Source organism: Dermacentor variabilis, chromosome 1 (assembly GCF_050947875.1).
Source record: "Dermacentor variabilis isolate Ectoservices chromosome 1, ASM5094787v1, whole genome shotgun sequence".
Classification (NCBI taxonomy): domain Eukaryota; kingdom Metazoa; phylum Arthropoda; class Arachnida; order Ixodida; family Ixodidae; genus Dermacentor; species Dermacentor variabilis.
The window spans coordinates 262,978,123-262,999,277 of NC_134568.1; the positions used below are offsets into that span (position 1 = coordinate 262,978,123).

A 21,155-nucleotide genomic window follows, 5' to 3' on the forward strand; every position below is an offset into this window, starting at 1 on the left:
CTATTATTGTCTTGCCGCAAACTAACCCGGCAGCAACGACAACCACAATTACCAGCTCTGTTTCTGACACTAACAAAAGCCTGGCAAAGCTCAGAAGAAGAAAGTCCCGCACTCACCAAACCTCGCAGCCAAGAGTCCAGCGCAGTCGTTCCGCTGCAGGCAACCAGTCATCACACAGGGCTCGTTGCACTGCTCCCGGATCGTTGTTGAGCTGCTCAGCATACAGTCAACTGCATCTCTTCGCTGCTGGCCTCCGTTGTCGCGATCTCACCGCTGGCAGACAGTTATTTGGATCGCACCGATGGCGCGAGTTGTTGTGGTCGCACCGCTGGTGCGATCGGTTGGGAACTCGGCGCTGACGCCCGTGGTTGTACCTGGGTCGCAAGCCCCAAGGGTAGCGTTGGCCTGGCGGCCTGGGGTACAACTGGAAGCATCCGAAGGTCCCGGCAAAGCATGAGTCGACTGGTAACAACAAAACAACTTGTTTATTTTAACATCGCAAAGAGTTGGCGGTCAGGTTGACCGAAGTAGAGAGACGGGAGTGCACTTTACTCAACAGAAGAAATCGGAGCCCTCTTTTTGGCGTCCGGGGGCAGCTGTTTTTATACTCTCGCAGTTGAGGGCAAGAAGGAACCCCTCAATAGACGAGCACGTGATTGTACAATGGGCTAATGGTGACGCACACTGTCGTAGCGCCGCCGGTCGGGCACAAAGACTGGGAGGAGAAGGTAACTTCGGCTCTCGTAGCGCCTCTGGTCGGGCACAATGACTGGAAGGAGAGGGTGACCCCCTGCTGTCGCATCGCCGCCGGTCGGGCACAATGGCACATACACTCACACACGCACATGAAGACACGTGCCATCGGAACATGCCTGGAAACGCCTGGAAACGCCTGGAAATGCCTGGAAACGCCTGGAAACGCCTGGAAACGCCTGGCGGGGAGCGTAGCGGCGACGCCGAACGGGCCAAAATGTCTGCCGCTTTGTTGCAATCGCGCCGGCTAAACCGCGCGTCGTAGGCGAAACGTAACAAGACCTACACCAATACATAGATTGTTCACGCGCCGCTACAAACCTTTCCTGCAAGTGGTATCTCACGTAATATTTAGCTAGCTATCACTGTCACTTCATCCTAATTAATACATCTTGTTGTTGTTGTTGTTGTTGTTGTTGTTGTTGTTGTTGTTGTTGTTGTTGTTGTTGTTGTTGTTGTTGTTGTTGTTGTTGTTGTTAACCGCTATCTTACTGCGAAGCGTGCTCTGCCTTTGCAAAACTACATGTGAGGCGAAGCCCAACCTCAATAGGTAACAAAGATGATTAACATCTTCGACGCTCCAGATATTTGTTCTGAGCTTAGCTTATGGATAGTCACCAGAAAAGCGTTAATAGGCAAATGGCTGGGAATGACTAAGACAAAATACTCGACATGAAGAAAACAAAAAAATGAAGAAACTATACAGCGAGGACTTAAGAGCAAATAAATATTCATATGCATATTATAAGTGTTCTCGTATCGTTTATTCGGCACTTATACAATATTTCTTTCATCACTAGATGTGCTATACATAAATCAATAATATCCCCCCTCTCTCGCTCTCTCTATCTGTGTGTGTGTGTGTGTGTGTGTGTGTGTGTGTGCGTGCGTGCGTGCGTGCGTGCGTGCGTGCGTGCGTTGGGCGCGCACGCACGCACGCGCGCCCAACAGTCAGTACTTCTAAATCGTGTCCGTGTTTCTTTCTAGTCCCTGTTCGTTTGCGCCGTTCTTCCTTGAGTATTGATTACCAACACGTCCAACAGTTAGCACATAATTCTAGTCCTTCAACTAGATTATTCAGAGAGGCGGACATAATTTTCACGACACATCTAAACAGATATTCAACTAATTTTATAATGCGCTATTTAACTTCTTAATTACTTTACCATGTTCCAATATGCGTATTGTAGCCGGTTAGATTACAAAACGTATTCAGTTACATGAATTTTCAGAATTACATCAGTCTGGAGATATGCGCCATCAAACTGGCCGTAAAAATGCACCGTTGTTCCACTTAATTTTTTATGCGTTGCATATTGCAATCACTCAGTTCAGACCTTGGGCGCGGCCGGGCAGCCACCATTGACCTTTAGCGCAACCACGTGACGTGACGTCACGACAGCCGGAGGAAAAGCTGGGCCCCAACTCGCGCGGTCGCGCGCGGCCGCGCCCACCACCTGACTCCCGCTCCTGCCGCTAGGGGCGCTGCGCCGGCGCGTGACGTCACGGAGGAAAAGCTGGGCCCCAACACGCGCGGTCGCGCGCGGCCGCAGCCACCACCTGACTCCCGCTCCTCCCGCTAGGGGCACTGCGCCGGCGCGTGACGTCACGGAGGAAAAGCTGGGCCCCAACTGGCGCGGTCGCGCGCGGCCGCAGCCACCACCTGACCGCGCAATATGCAACGCATTCTTGGCTTAACCAAGCTAAGCCTGGCAATTTTTTTAAACAAAACTCTCTTTTGTGCATTTAAGCACAAGAGTAACTGGAACACCCATTTTTTTCGTGCCACACTTTGGGAAATAAAATCTCAAAACTGGTGTCATCCTGGACATTCATTTCAAGTGCATACGTCTTGCAAACTCACCGGCTGCAATTACTATGCAAACTCACCGGCTACAGTTACTAAATAATGATATGTACCGTAGAGTAAGTAATTAAGAAGATAATTAGTGATTTTGTGTTCATTTGTTGAATATGTGTTCCGATTTCTCGCGCTAGTAACATTCGCCTTTTCCAATAATCCAACTCGAAGACAAAAATCCCGCTGTCCGCCACTGGTGATTTTTAAAGATTACGGAAAGCTTAAAAATGATCGCCCCGTATAAAGTGCAGCGCTCAAACCGAGCCCGAAATGACGCTTGTATCATTTCTTTTTTTCTTGGCAAAATTATAAAATTCAGCATTACATTTTAAGCTTGAAATCTTAATAGATGACAAATGGTAATAGATTAGGCAAAAACAAACTTTGGGTACTTTACTCATTTCTGTGCTGGCAAATCTTCGACTTCTGAATGCTTTCCGTTGGCTTTTAATAGAATCCCTGGAGCTCGTCGTGGACAACTGCGTGGGGGGCGCTGAAAGATAGCCTCTACCGAGTATTCACGTTGGCGTCGTTGGCAACTGCAGCAGTTGTGGCGCGCATTCACTTCAATGGGCCCCACCTGCCTGCCTTCAACCGGTGAGTGTTACGGCACTTTGCCACATTTCTATATCTTTGCTTTCGACTTGCGAATCACCTTGTTAAAGGAGGAGCGGTATAAAGGAATTTCAGATACCTGCCAACGGTCTGTTATGCTGACTAAATACCTACGGCATCTGGTGCGCCTATGTGTCTCAGGAAATGTGTGAATGTTATAATTCGGGAGCATGAGCTATCTCTTCAAGGGGTTGCGCCACTTCATCTCCCGGAGCACTGCAAGTCGTGCGGTTGTTGCCCTAAATTTAAAAAACAAAAAGCTAGTCTCATTCTTAAACACGTAAGCCTAGTGACAAGGGAAATCGCCGAAGCTCACAATATAAAGATGAGGGACAAAGCGTGTATGAGTGAACCGTCTATCACTCTTCATGACGAGGAACTGCGTTGCCTATGTCAATTTTGATTATGCGTCAGTTTGTCACAGTTGTCTCGACGCATCTCTGTACCTTGTGCATGTCATGGTTATCAAATGGCACCTATATATATGTTAGACATATCTTCAATAAAATATCAGTTGAGAGTCAGCGCCGTGTTGTCGTTTTGTATCTTCTGTTGTCCTTGTCTTAGGTTGCACTGTAACAAACCTTAGTATGAAACCCAGCCAACTGTCCCAACTTGCCGTTCTGATGCATTGGAAAGTACTTTTTTACCAGAGTAAGGTGGAAGATCGGATATTACAGAATCTGTAAACGAAAATGCGAATGTGTCATTAAGTAAAGAGGCGCAGAGGTGTCTAGAAACTGCTTCACCTGATTGGTTAATTGGGAATATTGTTATCTTGTCGCGAACCGAGGAGCGGCAGTGGAGCTCCAGAACCAGAGGACCAGCGTAGCAGATGCTTACAACGTCCGTGCCGTGCTTGCGCCGCGAGCACGCGCTGCCCAACTTTATTTTCGTCGTCTTTTGCAGCACCGACCTTTAGGGTCCGCACAGCGGCGTCGGTGGGCGCTACACTCTCATTCTTGTTCTTAACGATATTCCGCGAACGTTTTGGGTTGCATATCATATTGTCCGCAAATAAAGACGGGGACAGCGGAAGAAAACACAAAAACGACACGCGCGGTCAATATGATATGCAGTAAACGCCAACTAGGCCGCACTGAAGTTCTTCTGTTTCGGGTTGGTTTTTGTCAATTTCGGCAATGTGATATTTAAGAAAGTAAATTTGGCTTCCTTAGGCGCGGAAACGTAAGGATTTGCCGCCGTTCTCATTCATTCGCCCATGCGGACCTTATAGGTGCGCGAAAGAGGCGTCCTTTTTGTTAGTTAATCGTTTCAAATATCGGTTGTACCGGATGGCGCTGGAAGAATGAGACAGTTTTTATTGGACTGTTTTTGTTGATAAGATGCAATGCTTTATTCCTGAATAGGTTCCCCATATGGTCAATCTTCAGGTTAGTTTGGACTGACAAAAAATCATCAAGAAAGGTAGTAAGTTCAGTGTTAATGCCATCATAATTACATTTGTTATAATCCCTCATACGCTTTGTGATTCTGCCTTTCCACGTTGATGGAATGCAAAGGCTTAGGTGCAGGACGTCATCGTTACTGAAACCAAGAATGTGATAGACTGTGAATGCGTGAGACAGGCGAGAAAATTTCAGGGGATGACGTCAGTATCAAATCGAGTAATGACGAACATCCTTGTGTTACACGTGTTAGTTGGAAATTTGACGAGTTGCAATAGTGCGAAGTCACAGCAGACATTTAGAAAAGAAGTAGCTTCAGCAGATGCTGGTTCAGAAAAGAGACTACTAGAGTGTCGTCAATACAAGGATGGAAAACTAAAACCACTCAGTAACAAAATTGGTGTGCCTGGAAACTGCAAAAATATTTGTTTGAAACAGTCATGAAGCTTTTCAGGAAAATTACTGCTACTGTTCGGCTGCCGGTAACACGCTTCTAAAATGAATTTCTGTATTCAACAGTCACACACCACCATATTAGTTCTAAGTTTGAACAAATAGGGACGACAATATTTTGAAATGATTCACAAGCCGCAATTAAAACGCCACTACTTGATCCCGCTACGTTCGCAACGAAACAGTGTATTTTTTTTATTGCATTGGAATAACTCAGATCTTAGACGTAATAATTCTGGGGAAACCCACAAGGTGGAGACAGTAATTAATGAAGGGAAATTAAGACATCCGCCCAAACGTAGCTAAGTGCTACAAAGGAAACCCATACGGGTTCCTCGAAAGAAAAGCTTCGCAGTTGAAAAAAAAAAGCTTCGACTGCGAAGATTTTCTTTCGAGGAACCCGTATGAGTTTCCTTTGTAGCCTTTAGCTACGTTTGGGTGGATGTCTCATTTTCCCTTTATTAACTCAGACCTTAGTATATCATTGGAAAACCAAGTTTATGTTAGTACAACAATGTCCGCGTTACAATTGTTTGTTGGTCTGATTTTCTGATAAGTTGTCAGGGATGCCAAAGAAAAGCAAGTTATCGCGACGTGCACGGTCCTCTGCATCGTCAAGGCGAGTGCGAAGCGCTAAGGCCTCATCTCATCATCACCAGGATGGCTCCTGGTGCTCATGTACAGTCGCTTAGTTGTTGCCCTGCCGGCCCGTGTTTATAAATGTGACACATACCTCGAAATAAACTTCAGTTGTGAGCCTGCGCCAGTGTCGGTTTCTTCTTTGCCTATGTCCTTGTCTGTTTAGCGCTGTTACTTTTCGAAACGTGAATTACCACAAACTCGCCCAAGTTTCCTTTATAGTACTCACCTTCTACGTTTCCAAGTGTCTTGCGCACGTCGGCCATCATTCTTTGCCAGTTTTCAAAAGCAGCGGTCTGGCTTTCAACTGTTTGCAGATGCTCTTGAGTGCCATAGATGGCGGTGGACACAGACTGGTGTGCAAGTTTAAGATCAGCGATCGCCTGGAGCATCCTCACGTGATTCGATTCTATTCGAACACAGCGCTCGCTAGTTTCTTTTGCCAAGTTAAGCAGCTCACTCAACAAAGCTTTATCATCAGCACCGCGGCTTTGCTCGACATCACCGCACGTAATGAGAAATAAAGCATGTAATGGCTAAAGTAGTGCTCCTGGGCATGTCAGCATAACAATGAACGGGTCGTCAGATTAGAAACAGAGAAGGTATACGTCAGAACGACGACTAACCTGCGCAATAAATAAGATCAAGCACGAGCCCGTCATCCTGCCAGTGCAATTCCATGCCCACTACTCATTAATTCCTCAGCTAACATTGTTGTTACTGTTGTCGTTGTCTGCGCTCTGTATGCTGACTTCGTTCCTGTCCGTTGTCTTCCTGTCACGCTGCAGTTAATTATGATTTGTTATACTCGCCTGAGATCGTAGCTCATTATTATATCGCAGCCATCTTACTATATACTACTGACTATTCCTTTGCTTCGAAATATCTTTTGCACTGGCTGCAACCGCAACCGTCTGCAGTTCCTCTTGGCCATCATGTAATATTGAGCAAGTAAACAAATATATGCAATCTGAACGTGTAATCTCAAATATGTGCATGTGTTCTATGGTAGGTTATGATCGATTGGGTTTTTATGGCATAGCGCCCCCCCCCCGCCCCCCCCCCGAAAAGCCTTCTCAAGTAGTTTGCGAGTTTCTTATTCTCAAGTTCAGTGCTCCTTGAGTCTATGTTTACAAAAGAATTTTCAGTTGACTCAGCAAACGACAAATTCTCAATCGCTATCACAGCTCTCTCATGTGGCTTAAAAGTATTACCTAAAATTTATTGATGTAGTGGAGCCCCAGACGGAGCGGACACCAATACGTGCAATTTTAATATTTGATTACTGTCGCTCGGATCCCTTCACTTATATGTAGTTTGTTCTCGCAGGCAGTGTATACATCATATAACGCAATGTGCGTTTTAAAGGAAGTCTTCAGCCTTTCGTAGACACAGAAAATATCCTTAGTTGAGCTTCCTGGAAAGTATGTATTCATTCGTCAAATGTCCCTAGAAACGATAACAGAGCCCGATGGTGTTGGGCTGCTAAGCACGAGGTCGCGGGATCAAATCCCGGCCACGGCGGCCGCATTTCGATCGGGGCGAAATGCGAAAACACCCGTGTGCTTAGAATTAGGTGCACGTTAATGAACCTCGTGGTCCAAATTTCCGGAGCGCCCCACTACGGCGTGCCTCATAATCATATCGGGGTTTTGGCGCGTAAAACCCCATAATTTTTTTTTTATAACAGAGCTCGACTATGTCTTCATGCGCTACGCTGGCTACGCTCGGTACACAAGCGGCGCAAGACTGCGCGCTCCCATAATCTCTAGAGGGACACCCGAATCATCACTGTATATTTCATCACATTTTCTTAGGCTGCATGATTACGGAAAGTATAGCCCGCAGCATAAGCTGTGTAACCTGCCTTTCGTTTGATCCTTAACTCTGGTTTGGTGTTTGAGCAATCAGAACAGCTTCCTTCGGCTGAGCCGAAATAACCTGGGGGCGAGGATGGAGAGCAGACGCAAAAAAAAAAAGAAAAAGCGAAGCCCGCATCTGCACTTATTGAGTTGAGTAGAGGTCTTGTGTGCGTTGGCTGTTCTTTCCTTTCAAGAAATCGTTAAGTTAAATGCACAAGCACTATTACATTCTGCCTTTTGAGCCACTTATCTTGTCTCGGTGTTGTTTTTTATTATTTCTTGTATTGCTTCAGTGGTAAAATGATGACCTTTTGTTTCTACTGCATCAAATAAATGCGCCGACCTGTTTTACCATGAAACCAAATGTCAGTAAAGGTAAAGCGCGCACAGAAGCAACGTGTGCAACAAAAAACGAAGCGAAAGTCGAAGAACACGTCTAAAGTTCAATAATGTTGAGCTGCGATTTGCTCTATTGCAAAATTTGTCTGGCGTTTACGCATTAGTCGAGTAGCGAATGGGCGAGTAGAGTTGCAGACATTTCCTTAGCTTTATTTTTGCGACATTTATAGCCACAGGCCAGATACGATTATATTTATCTATATATTCACTACGTAGGTAATGAACCTTGCTAAAAAAAATAAAGTTGCCCACGTGTATAGCAATATTCATCAGAAGAAAGGTGAAGGACCACTTAAATGAACTGATTAGCGTAACTCAACTGCATCAGCCTCTACCGTGTAGTTGCATAAGTGCTGCGCTGCCATCAGGCCCGTCACATCGCGCTAAAAGGCACTAGGTTTCAGGTTGAATTCTAGGCTTAAGGCGTTAATTCACTGAGAGCAAAAGACAGAAGGCGCTTACTGAAATTGAGTATGCACACCAAACCCTGCTGTCAACGCGGAAACACTATCAACAAAAATTAACGTGTTGCTCTGAAAGGCTCCAAATGCAAAATCCAAACTATTCAAATCGTGACACGAAGGCTTCGAATGGTTTGTCCAACTTTAGGGCGAATATATGTGTATGAATATATGCCAATCAGACCATCCAACGACTGCTTATAGATGTCTGAAAGAAAGACGTATTTGTGTATGCTTTTGCAGCTTCGACAACCCGGCGTCAGTTGCCCCGTCGCCGTCACGCCAGCTGACCTACAACTATCTGACAGCGTTGAACGCCTGGCTCCTAGTCTTCCCTAGTGATCTCTGCTGTGATTGGACAATGGGAACAGTGCCGCTAGTGACGTCGCTGGCGGACGTGCGGAACCTCGGAACGATCGCCCTCTACCTTTTCTTAGCGATGGCTACCAGGGCAGCGCTCCGAGCCGACGAGCAACACCGAAAGCCATTGCTTATGGTGAGACCATTGTTAGAGCGGGCACGGGCGAAAATGACGTGGAGCGTAGGAAATTTGTTTGCTTGCAATTTAAATTTGAAATAGATTATAACCATTCTCGTCTGAGGCTAGGTGCCATGGACCCGTGTATCCGTTAAAATGTAAGTGACGAGAGGCACATAACTAGAAACGAATCCAGTGTAGCCTCTAGGGGGGCGCGAGGGCTCGCTGTGCGCTCAACACTGTCAACCTGACCTGTACGCTCAATACTGTCTCGAGAGAAGGGGGGCGCGCTTTGGTAAGATGTGCTGGGGCAAATGTTCTGTGCACCGGATCCCTGAATCTTCCAGAGCACAGAAGGTTTAACTCCCCCACCAGCACATCTTACCGAAGCAACTTCTTTTGCAAACAGTGCGCATCGACAAGATATTTGCGCTGTAAATAATAGAACGCGGATTATTAATAAATGGTGCGAGCTTACCATGTTCGGAATTGGACTTCCACTCTTGGTGACATTCGTACCTATCTCCGCACTTGCATTATACCGGCGCACGCCCATTCAGGTGCATACGGAGTCTTGCAGGCCATGTACGGGCATTCAGTGCTCGCCCTGACGGACGCGACAGCGTGTAATGCAACGCAAACCTCCGGAACTGGCACTCTTATCTTTATGTCGCGATTTGACAATTCACAGAAAACCGCGAAAGCACGCCGGAAAGCTCTGTTCTCACATTATGTAGATCTTTGTCAGACATCAAACAATGCCCATTGCCAAGTACAGGGATCACGTCTCATACGGTCAGATCATGCACTGCGTTATTGATGTGACGTCGAACTGCTCCGCTCCAGGTAGAGCTAGCGATTGTAGATAACGTAAGCGTTTATTCATTGTACGGAGCAGATATACGAACCGCGATATCCAGCTTATCCAGTACTTCTGCATATTTTGTGCCTCGAGCTATGCATGCAATGTGTGATATAATTTGCTGTAAGGCGAATATAACTTGCTCCGGTAATTGTATAATCTCGAAGAATCCCTCGATAGGCTGACGAAGGACGTCGTCCTGTGCATCGTTCGCCGTAGCAGTGTTAGTTCGTAACCACTCGACCCTCTGCCGTGAATATATGCGTCTGTTTGGTACCATTTCTGAAATCTGTCACCATCGTGCAGGGTCTGTCCTTGGCTTGCATACCGTACCTACCTGCGTCCAATCTCCTGCATCCTGTGGGCTTTGTTATCGCTGAGCGGGTGCTCTACCTGCCAAGCCTAGGTTTCTGTCTCCTGGTGGCACAGGGTTTCAGCCTCCTTTGGCAGCAGCACAGGTGAGCGATTCGACCCTGTGAGTAAATAATAATAATAATAATAATTATTATTATTATTATTATTATTATTATTATTATTATTATTATTATTATTATTATTATTATTATTATTATTATTATTATTATTATTATTATTAAGGTTTTCTTCGTAAGGCTCTATTATCACATTACGCACGATCTACGTATATTGCCTTACAGATAGTCCTTATTGCAATATGGCACCTCATATTGGTATAAGGTGTTCTCCTAGAAAACTTAAGTATTTATGCGATATCTGAAAGGAGCGTATGGGGGGGGGGGGGGGGGGGAGGGTTGCGAAAGTATGTTAAACGATCCACTGAGGTGCTCTTTGCGCCTTTTTTGACCAGGACATCTTATAGCAACGCGCAAACTAACACAAACACTAGTCAAGTAGCGTATATATTCTATCACACGTCTGCTTTTTCCATGCACTGTCATCTTTTTATTTTCTGACTGAATGTTTAATGTTAAAAAAATGTTCCGTGATTAAATTTGTGCGTGTACAAGGGCGTCATCAATCGGAGAAAAATGCGAGATGTTGTGTCCAAATTTGCTTGTAAACTTATTGCAATATTCACGGTCATACGTGTATCTGAACAGCGTTGTGCAATGGTAAAAGACCTGACCTGAAACGGTCTTTCATCCGCCGTGGTGGCTTAGTGGTTGTGGTGTTGCACTGCTAAGCACGAGGTCGCGGGATCAAATCTCGGCCGCGGCGGTCGCATTTCGAGGGGGGCGAAATGCAAACACGCTCGTGTCCCATGCATTGGGGGCACGTCAAAGATCCCCTGGAGGTCAAAATCAGTACGGAGTCCCCCGCTACGAAGTACCTCATAACCAAATCGTGGTTTTGGCACGTAAAACCCAAGAATGCATTCATTCAAACGGTCTTACCCTCAGCGAACGTTCTATACTGGATGTTATAAACAGCAATGATTATCTCATTCCTGTGTATTACAGGTTTCATGGAGCTTGGCTTAAAGTGGGCGTCACCATATTGCTCCTTACCCACTTCACGAAAACGTTTCTTCGTAACTATGACTGGTAAGTTATCACTGCGATTGATATGTCACAGTTTGGTGGTTACGAATTCGTGTGTGCTTGTATGGTCTATAACCCGCCGTGGTTGCTCAGTGGCTATGATGTTGGGCTGCTGAGCACGAGGTCGCGGGATCGAATCCCGGCCACGGCGGCCGCATTTCGATGGGGGCGAATTGCGAAAACACCCGTGTGCTTAGATTTAGGCGCACGTTAAAGAACCCCATGTGGTCAAAATTTCCGGAGTCCTCCACTACGGCGTGCCTCATAATCAGAAAGTGGTTTTGGCACGTAAAACCCCAAATATTATTATTATTATTGTATGGTCTATAAAACAATTTTCCTTCTGTTCTGTGATAGAACATTGATTGGGCAAGTGAACGGGATGCCTTAGTCGATTCTTTGTTCTACCATGCGTTATCTGTACTACGTACAAGCCTCCGTTGTCGAAGTACCTCTTTGAAGACCTTCTGTCGCCTTGAGTTGATTCACTTAATGGTATTGTGATAATTTGCTCGTTTTATCTGTTAAAGTTATGAAACATTGCTATATATTTTAATTAGCCGTAGGCTAATCATCTAGCGGCAGTCCCCGCACGGTTCTGTTTATACTGCTTTAACTAGATACGGGAACAAAACTCAATTAAAGTACAAACGCACTTGCGGCTATGATGTGTGGAAAACTCATGGTTATTTTTGCAGAAACAAAGACTGTGCAGATACAACGGACATGTAATATATGTGAAACGAAGCTTTGGTGGAGTGGTGTAAATGCTTTAAGTCTAGCGGCGATGCGTACAATTGTGTTTAGTTCCATCCTATGTGCAACGTGTTATGGCATGCATTGTTTATGTTTCTCTACCAGAAAGGTCACAACTTTAATATAATACCATTTTTATGTTTATGCACTATACTACTCATGCCAAAATTCAAACGAAAGATCATGGGTGCTATAACGTAAAGCTATTCCAAACTTTTCTATTCCAATTCTGCAATCAGCCCTCCACGGTTGGTCAAAACATTTTACGGCCACCCCAACTTCGTCTGTCTGTCACGCGACGTCACGAAAACTGCGAAAACTCTGATATAATCTGATATAATATGTGCGCACTGATTATGCATAATTAGACCGAACTAAGGAAAGATAATTATTTTTGGTTCGAAGCCTTTTTCACAATTAGCGCTGTGCTATAGGTCAAAAGTTTTCGGGCCACGCCTACTTCGTCTGTCTGTCACGCGACGTCACAAAACCGCGAAAACTTGCCGCCTCAAACTGACGTGTACGTGTTAAAGATGCATCAGTTTGATGAACAAAACTGATTTTTTTTTCCAAATAGCCGGAGACTGTCCCGTTTCGAAAGAAGTAGAAGATGGCTGCCGACCGATCGCTCTGGTACTAGCTACTCGGAGCGGCCGAGGAACATGGATTTATTTGCGCGCAATACAAATTTTTCGCGTGGCAGAATAATGTTATCAATCCCTTTCGGCACGTATACGATATCGCTCTGTCTACTCTTATTTGCTGAGGATCCCTTTTAGCGGCATTTTTAACCTTCCGTTGCACGCCGCTGCGATTTTCGGCCTAGACACCGCAAGCTAAGTAAGGGGAAGAGGACCAATCACAGTCGTCAGCACCACCCTTTATTATCCAGTTATCTACTTTCACTGAGCTGGCTCGGCCCCCTGGAAACCCTCTCCACTTGAGCGTGCTCTTCGCCACTTGTCAGCCAATTAGATAAGAAAAACCGCGAAATGTAGGCACTACTATTCGCTTTGAAAGCAAACAAAAGCGACCTCCTATAAACGAAGAGCGTGTTTGATTGGGCTCTTCAAACAACGCTGCTGGTTACCGCCAGATGCTTGCGTCGGTGGTTACGTAAGTTTCACGTCAGGAGATTGGAATAAAATCAGATTGGAATAGTTTTACGTTATAGGGCCCCAGGAATGCGAGCTCTATATGAAACCATGTTACGAAGACGAAGGCGATGTATATGATGCTTGTCGAGGGAAGAATGGCGATAACAGGTGCATGCAGAAAAATGTACACAACACATATCTACATACATTCAAGGATTCTGTGCCTCTTGGGTCACAGTGGCACATTCCCATTGTGGAGGACTGGGCAAGAATGGGCACACGCCCAGTGACACATACCGAATGGCTAAATCAAGGAAAGTCGAGTAGATCGAAGAATCCGTTGAAGATAACGTGCTATTTCATGAACAGGTCGATGTATTTTAGAGATATCTATGAGTCGACATTATATGGTGAGGTTTTATATAGGATTTTTTATTATTGTTATTGCGCAGAACAGACGCGCCCTTACTGTCTGTCTTATTCGGTCAGCATACAGGGGTTGCATACGCCTGTTTGCTGGTACTTGCGTACGGCGCTTATATAACCTCCGTATATACTTAGCAATAGCCACGCCAAGCCCGGAAGGTTAGGCAAAGAAAGCTTCGCTTAAAAACCCATCGCAGTGCGCCCAATGGCTGATGCGCTCCGCCGATGAACACGAATTCATGGAGTTAATTTTCTACCGCGGAAGCCGCTTTACGTTGGCTGCGCTATGCAGAAGCACTCGTGTACCAAGCAATGGGTGCACGTTACAGAACTGCAGGCGGACAAAACGTACCGGAGTCTGGCGCGCCCACTACCGCATGCCTCATGGCCAGGCTGTGGCTTTGGCGCATGAAATTCCATAAGTTGTTATCAGTTATTTTTTATAAGAGTTGGTTGTTTGTACAAAACAAATATTGAAACGAAGATAAAAACGAAACACAATATACGAAAAGCATAGAAGAAGAACATTGTGCACTCTCGTTACTGCATCACACACCTTGGAATATCTTGTTTTCTTTTTTTTCTTCAAAATGTGATATCGTAGGTGTCCATGGTTTTTATTTACCTCACGCTGAACTGTGAAACTTCTACATTCTCCTCTTCATCGCTGAAAGTCTCTCGTCGCGAGAGGCGCTGCAGCTGCGGCCATTCTCACAGAAACCCATGTGTGGCAGCCGTATAGTCGCGGGGAGGGCCTGAGTTAATTTACTTGCAGCGTGGCGATTCTTGTTTGTCGCAGGAAGTGCTCCATCTCCGACGCACTCAGGAATGTCTAATAAAGGTTTTGCATACACGCTTCACTATACGCGAGGCACAAAAAAAAAAAGGAATTCACAGCCGCTTTCGTCCTTTGCGATGAAACTCTCCATCTTGAGCGCACTCTAACCTGCCAGGAAACAAAGTGCGTTCTCAAACACGGGGACGCGCGAGAACAAGAAAGAGAAATTTAATACTAAGAACGAAGGAAACAACCCCGCGAATGGAAGGGTCCCGTGATTTTATTCCGGCGTCACGCTAGCAAACAGAGCGTGTTCTTCCCTGTTTCCCCCCCCCCCTGCTTTTGAGCGGCACGATTCAACTAACTGTCCTCCTTCTTGGTCCACCTTCTCAACTCCGTCGCGCGACGCACACTCGATGTGGTCCGCCGTTTGCTCGCCGTCAGTTCTCCTCGTTCTCTGCTGCACTGCAGCCGCTCTCTTCAGGCCCGTCACGGCTTTCGTTCGCGTTAGTTGCCGTCCCCGCTGAAAATTGGCCCCGGAGTTTGGTGGTGAACGCTGAAGAGGAGGGCTGTGCGCGTGCTTTGCGCTGCCCCAGGGCCAGGTGGCCGGACGAGCGGATCGCGCAGCCACAGCGCTCACACAGCAGGCGCCGCCGCAGGGGCGAGCATGTGCCGACCGAGCCGAGTGTGGTCGAGGCAAGAAGAGGGGCCGCAGAAATTATGCAAGCGTGGGGATCGATTTCACAAAATCGAAGGCCTCCGGTCCGGACAATCGATCATTGTCATCTTTCGCGGAATCCTGAGCATTTTGGAGCGCACTTCCCTTTATTTTTTTCCTCCGTCGGCCGCCGCCTTATATTTTCTTCATATAATCCTCGGGGGCGTCCCCCCACGCTCTCTCTGCTCTCCTACTTGCCTCTGCCTTCTTTCCGCTGTTTTCCGCCCTCCGGGCGGGTGGCGGCAGGCTTTGTTTAGACAGACAGGAATACATAAGCGCAAGACTCGCCGCCGCGTGAGGATCGGGATGAGGACCCACGCCGCAGAGCGCTCGAAACTTAGCAACATCAAGGCTTTCCGTGGCTCATCCTTTGGGCCTTTTATATTTCCTGCTGCATTTCCCGAGGAGAAGAAGGTTCCTGCTGATGCTTCCGCCGCCTGGCGTTTTATTATCATCGAGAGAATACTTTCCCCGCCGTCGTCTACTGCTCTTTTTGTTTTAGTTGCCGCGGCGATTGTTCCTGTTGTCTCCTCGACTGCCTCTCCTCTCCTCGCTTTCTTTTCATGCCGCCCAAAAATACATTTCTCGACAAGAGTTGATCGAGAGAGACAAAAATGAAAGGACAACCCATCATTAGATTTCATTTTTTTCCATTGCACTCCACCTTTTGTTTGTTTCTTGATCTCCCTTTCCCTGGAGAATAAAACAACCTGTCCTTAATGCACTCGCCTACCTGCTTTTTTTTCTTTTTTTCTTTTTTTGCTCAGAATTTTCGCGGCCTGTGACATCGATTGCATGGTTTCTTTTACGCCACCATTGGCCTTATTGTTTTTTCGTCCACGACGCAATTTATATCTGCTGTAGCACTTTCTCCAGGAAATGTAACAAAGTAGATAACTGCTTTAATCGAAGCTCAGATATGGCTCCTATTAACCCTTACGCTGTGCTACTGTTTTTCTTCGCAATACAGCAGCTCAAAAAGAACCCTAGGGTGCAAATATTCCAAAGTGGAAACTGCCGATTTTTCTTGTTTCGCTGCAGCGTCGTATGCTAATTTCTAAAAAACAGCGAAGGTTGCCTGTGTGAATTATCTTAATGTAACTTACTTTTTAAACAAAGCTTTAAAGCACAGAGACCAGATAAACATAGAGCTTCGTTCAGGCATTAAAAAAGAGCGACATATACCACGTCTAGTCGCTATTACTGCGATTTTATTGCACCGTTGCTACGGCGTTGTGCGGAACATTCCTGAGCCGTTTGCGTTGAACAGCGTTTTTTTTTTTCAAGTTTGCCCGATCGGGGAAAGAAAACTTCGAAATCATGAGGTTGTACTCGTTGCGTTCAACGGGCACAATCTTTACGTGATGCATATATTCATAATTTGTACTATAACAACTAAAAACTATGCGGTCTAGTGGTCGAATCGATAAGCAAATATTTGTTAGCTCGAATAGCACACTCATAGCTTTCGGATGCTAGCCTCCCCAACTGCTAAAGCGTTGCCCTGCAGAGCACAAGGTCTTGGGTTTGACTTCCGGCCATGACGACCACAGTTAGACGGACATGCAATGCAGAAACGCTCTTGTGTTTAGATTTAGGTCCTTGTTAAAAATAATCACGGTGGTCAAACCTAATCCGAAGCCCACATAACCCTCTGTGCAAGTTCGGGAAATTAAATACCTCAATTTAATTTAATTTACCTTTAGAATATTGGGGAGTGATCATGCGAGTCACCAAATTTACAAATGTTCAACTGCTGGCTAGTAATCGCAGCTAGTTACTATATAAAATGTTTCCGATAACTATTTCCACCTAATGCGAGGTCGTCAGCGTAAACTTCACTCAGTAGCTCGCAACCTCTCCAGAGACAAAGAAAGGCTGGGTAAATTGTCAGGCCCCTAAGGGCAAAAAGTATAATATGCGCTTGTTAGTGCATACTTGTTTTTTCTGTGATAATGCGTAAGTTGGCGTAAAAAAATACAATTTTAAAGATGTAACAAAACTTCAGTGATTCCTCCAGCTCTGAACCCATTTACAGCGAAAGCAACATTCCGTTACAGCATAGACCGCTATCTTCTCAAGAACAACTTCATCGCTATGCACACAATTTTACGTTTTCGACCGCTACAGTGTTGCCTGTTGCAGCCTCCGAATACATGCACTCACGTTGCCACTCTGCTAGTCTGTGTGATGTGCCAAACGACGCACAAATCATGAAGTGCAAAAGCTCCGCCCTTGAGCATCTAGAATGTGTAATCGACATGCCGAAAATCCGCGATCTAGTAGGGTTTCTTTTTTTCGCGAAATTGCAGCTCATGTGTAAGACTTTTTAATGCTGAGTAGGGACTTCAGCCGGACTCGATGCACTGGTTGAACGCATGTGTGTGTTTAACTGAGTTTTAATCTACAGAAATGCTATCTCTGTAGTATATTGTTCTCATTTTTTGTTTTCTATGTATTAAAGAACAAAAAGCTGCTCGCTTTAGTGCAGCGGTTAGCACGTCTGGCTCTCAAGTGCACATTAGCGCGTAGGGGCACGAGTTCTATCCGCGGTCGTGGGCAGCAAAGTTTTGCTTCGCTTCGCCATATGGCACGGCTGCATCTGAGGAGGTGGCCCGATGACGACGACTGCTTGCCGACGAGTGTAACGGAAGGACAAATGAACAGAACAAATACGGTGCCAAGATGTTAACTTCTACCGCAGTAAAATACAGATAGATCATTTATTTACGCGTGTGACCCTCCCCATAGATTTATAGGGCTTTTCCGATTTCCCAGTTCGGCCTGTCTCTATGCTCAAACGATACGCGTATTTTGTTTTTTCAACATTGATTGGCATGAGCAAGTGAACTGGAATATCCACGTAATCTCTAAAAACAAACTTCTTTTCATCACTATAATCTTGCAAAGGCAAGCTTCACTATAGACCAACCAAGGGTGCTTTATGAATGTCTAAAAAGCAGGTTTTGTCATAGGAGAGGCGTACGGCTCCAGTGCTCTCCTAATTAGTCATTTTTATCCCAGGTCGTCCGAACAAGCCTTGTACCAGTCTGCGCTTCGTGTGAATCCAAGGAACGCAAAAATGTTGAACAATCTCGGACAAGTCTTGGAAGCGTCTGGAGCATTCGAAGAAGCGCACTCTCACTTTACTCGGGCTATCAGGTAACCTTGGCTAGCACGATTCTGTTAAGCTTTCCCGTCCTTCACCGGGTGCAACCACGTCACCCCGCGTCTTCTTAAAAAAAAAAGGCAAATTCACGCAAATACACACTGCTTGACCGCATGAAGCACTGTACTGGGTCTCGCACAGGTGTTTTGAAAATAGATTTCTGCGTATGCACTTGACACATTATTTTGTGCTGACATGTTGGACAGCACTTGTAGGGCGTGGGGTGGCCGTGGTATGAGGGAGGGGTGGTAAGCGCCTTCAGCGCCATTTCACGTCTGTTTCATTTGCAATAGAACGAGCATTAAACATTGGCTCTAACACAAAGGGCTGTGAAACGCCGCAAAGCTGTCTTCTCGGATTCGTTGTTCACCACAACAATGCTTCTATGGACGCGGAGCAGCAAATTGCGTTCTTTTCTACGACTAATTCGAGTCACGATTAAGCACAGTGCCCAGCAATAGGCCTCGCCCCTAACAGTAGACGCACACATGCGTCGCATTTCAGCAGCGTTAAAGGAGCGCTAAAGAAAAAAAATGAACTTTAGCTTGGCTGCTACGACGCATTTCTGGAATAACAATTAGGATACCTTTACGGGAGTGGAGGCTGGTATGCAAAAAGCGACGCAAAACCGAAGATCGTGCGGGTCGGTGCAACTGCGAAATTTCCGTGTCTGTGTTGTCAGGCACGCACACGCTAGCACACATACACGTACTCTCGAGTGCGTGTATCATCATCATCATCGACGTCATGGTTTGGGCGAGAAATAGAGAAAATGGGGGATTTCATTCACCGCCGTCCTTGTTTTTGTAGGTCACATTTCCCCGCAGATGAAATGCAAGAGAAAGTTCCATAATATGGCAGGTTAAACCGATTTGGTGCTTTGTTATAGGGTCCCGTTAAAACAGCCATGTCTTGTAATAGAACTGGGCCATTCCGCGCAAAAGCGTACGCTGTGCGTGCACCTTGCTCGCTCACTTTCACTCACGTATTGAGTAAGTTAGGTCACGTGGTGCTAGTATTTCCGTGAAGACAGCGAATGCAACATCGTTTTAATTATGACGCAGAACAATAGATTTCGACTTAAAGATAAATAATTTATACTACGTGGCATGATTTCGTTTCAGGGCTGAGCCTGATGACATTCGAGGCCACCTTAATTTGGGCAGGCTTTTGACTACTATGCGCCACTACGAAAAAGCTGAAGCCGCTTTCGTGAAGGTAAGAACTGGCTGCACTTTTAAGGGTTCGCTGGCACTTTGCGTCAGCAAAGCCTCTCTTGACGAGGTAAAAGTTTGGCGCTACAGCGTGCTTCGTGGTTGAATACAAGATTGAACCAATACTTCTTTCATATGCATTCATTCTCTTACAGCTTTCACTTCGCACAGCATCAACACGGATAGGCAGAGGTTAGCCTACGACTACATGTAGTAGTCACGCAGCGCAAGGAAAACACTGCTTTCCATGATGCAATATAATTAACTTGCCCAGCTTACCACCTCTTGCATGAGGTATAAAACCGAGCAACTTAATATATATATATATATATATATATATATATATATATATATATATATATATATATATATATATATATATATATATATATATATATATATATAATTCTTGATAAACGAAAAAGACAAAGAATCTTTATCGATAACATCCTATAAAGATAGCTTGTCTAACCCTTGAAACAAACGTGCAAACATAAGAGAAAGAACAAGTTTCTGCCTGTAATTTTGCTTTTTCCTTGTCACGCCTATATTGCTGCTTTCGTCCATTTTGCCCTTTCGCGTCGCGTCCCCTGTGGGGCTGTGCGATAATTGTCGTCCGTTTTGCTGTCATTCTTGCGAGCGCACTGGAAGTTTTGCCCTTGCTTTTTGTCTAGGCCTTGAGCCTCCTACCAAAGCCCGAGTCCAGCCAATCCCCTAGCCTCGTGCGGGTCACTTCGAGCCACCTTCAAGTGTACCTCGACTTTGCGTTCTTGATAGCGCAAAATAGCAGTCGGATGGATGAAGCCGACAAGGTAAGGACGCGCAAATTACGAAAGATATCACGTCGTCTCAATTTTTCAAAACCTTCTGTTCCCGGCTGAATTGTTTCAACTAAGGAAAAAGAAAACGCGTGTTGTGAATTAATTGCGCTAACGCTAGGAATTTATTCACTTTTTTTTCTTCTCTGAGTCACATGAAATGCCGTTGTGAAATGATTCCTTGAACATATTTTCTTACGAAATATGTAAGCGTTTATCAAAGTCAATATTTTGTGCAAGTAGCGATTATTTAAGTACTTTGGGATATATGGTTTGCAAGTCTTCGGTGATTTTATTGCGCTAGCAATTATATGAACGCATGGACACTCCAGGCGAACTATTGCCGTCGCCGTGATCTTTCGTGTAAACTACAAGTACGATAATAATTAGCAGGCCGCGCGCCGTGTGCTGCGGTGCGCGGAAAAGTGTACGAGGGTGAGCCGAGAAGGACGGGGGCTTTGCGCGCGCTGTCGTCCCGGGCGCACAATGTTGGCGGTCACATGATCAAGCGTGCCATAGGAGAGGAGAGCACGCGTCCCCTCCTCTAGCTTGGCCGTGGCTGTGCATGGCTGTCCCAAGGAGGTTTAAAAAAAAAAAGCTTTAAAATTTTTGTTAAACCTCCCTGGGCTGTCCTCGCGGCCGAGTGCATTCGCGGCCCGCGCGCCGCATCTCGGAGATCATGTGCGGCGTGTGCTGAGGTGGCTGGTGGCTTAATGCGCGCTGTCTTCTCGAGCGCCTAGCGCTGGGGGTCGCGAAATATAAATTTCGGGGGCGCGGCGAGACGAGTGGGTAGCACGAAGCGTTCTCTCCCCGCAGCCGGCGTTCTTCATCACGCCAACGTTGTGACAGCGAGTGCTTGCGGTCATC

The 21,155-nt window shown here is 45.9% G+C and overlaps 1 protein-coding gene across 1 annotated transcript in view; it reads left to right on the forward strand.

Annotated features, from left to right (window-relative positions):
* The window catches only part of LOC142563742 (protein O-mannosyl-transferase Tmtc3-like), a 427,622-nt gene that overhangs the window by 374,191 nt on the left and 32,276 nt on the right, over nt 1-21,155 (forward strand). The window contains exons 9-15 of the mRNA XM_075674346.1: nt 3,069-3,211; nt 8,696-8,948; nt 10,099-10,250; nt 11,232-11,315; nt 18,112-18,249; nt 19,381-19,474; nt 20,145-20,282. Coding sequence (XP_075530461.1) covers nt 3,069-3,211; nt 8,696-8,948; nt 10,099-10,250; nt 11,232-11,315; nt 18,112-18,249; nt 19,381-19,474; nt 20,145-20,282 — 1,002 coding nt within the window. The remainder of the gene's footprint in view (nt 1-3,068; nt 3,212-8,695; nt 8,949-10,098; nt 10,251-11,231; nt 11,316-18,111; nt 18,250-19,380; nt 19,475-20,144; nt 20,283-21,155) is intronic.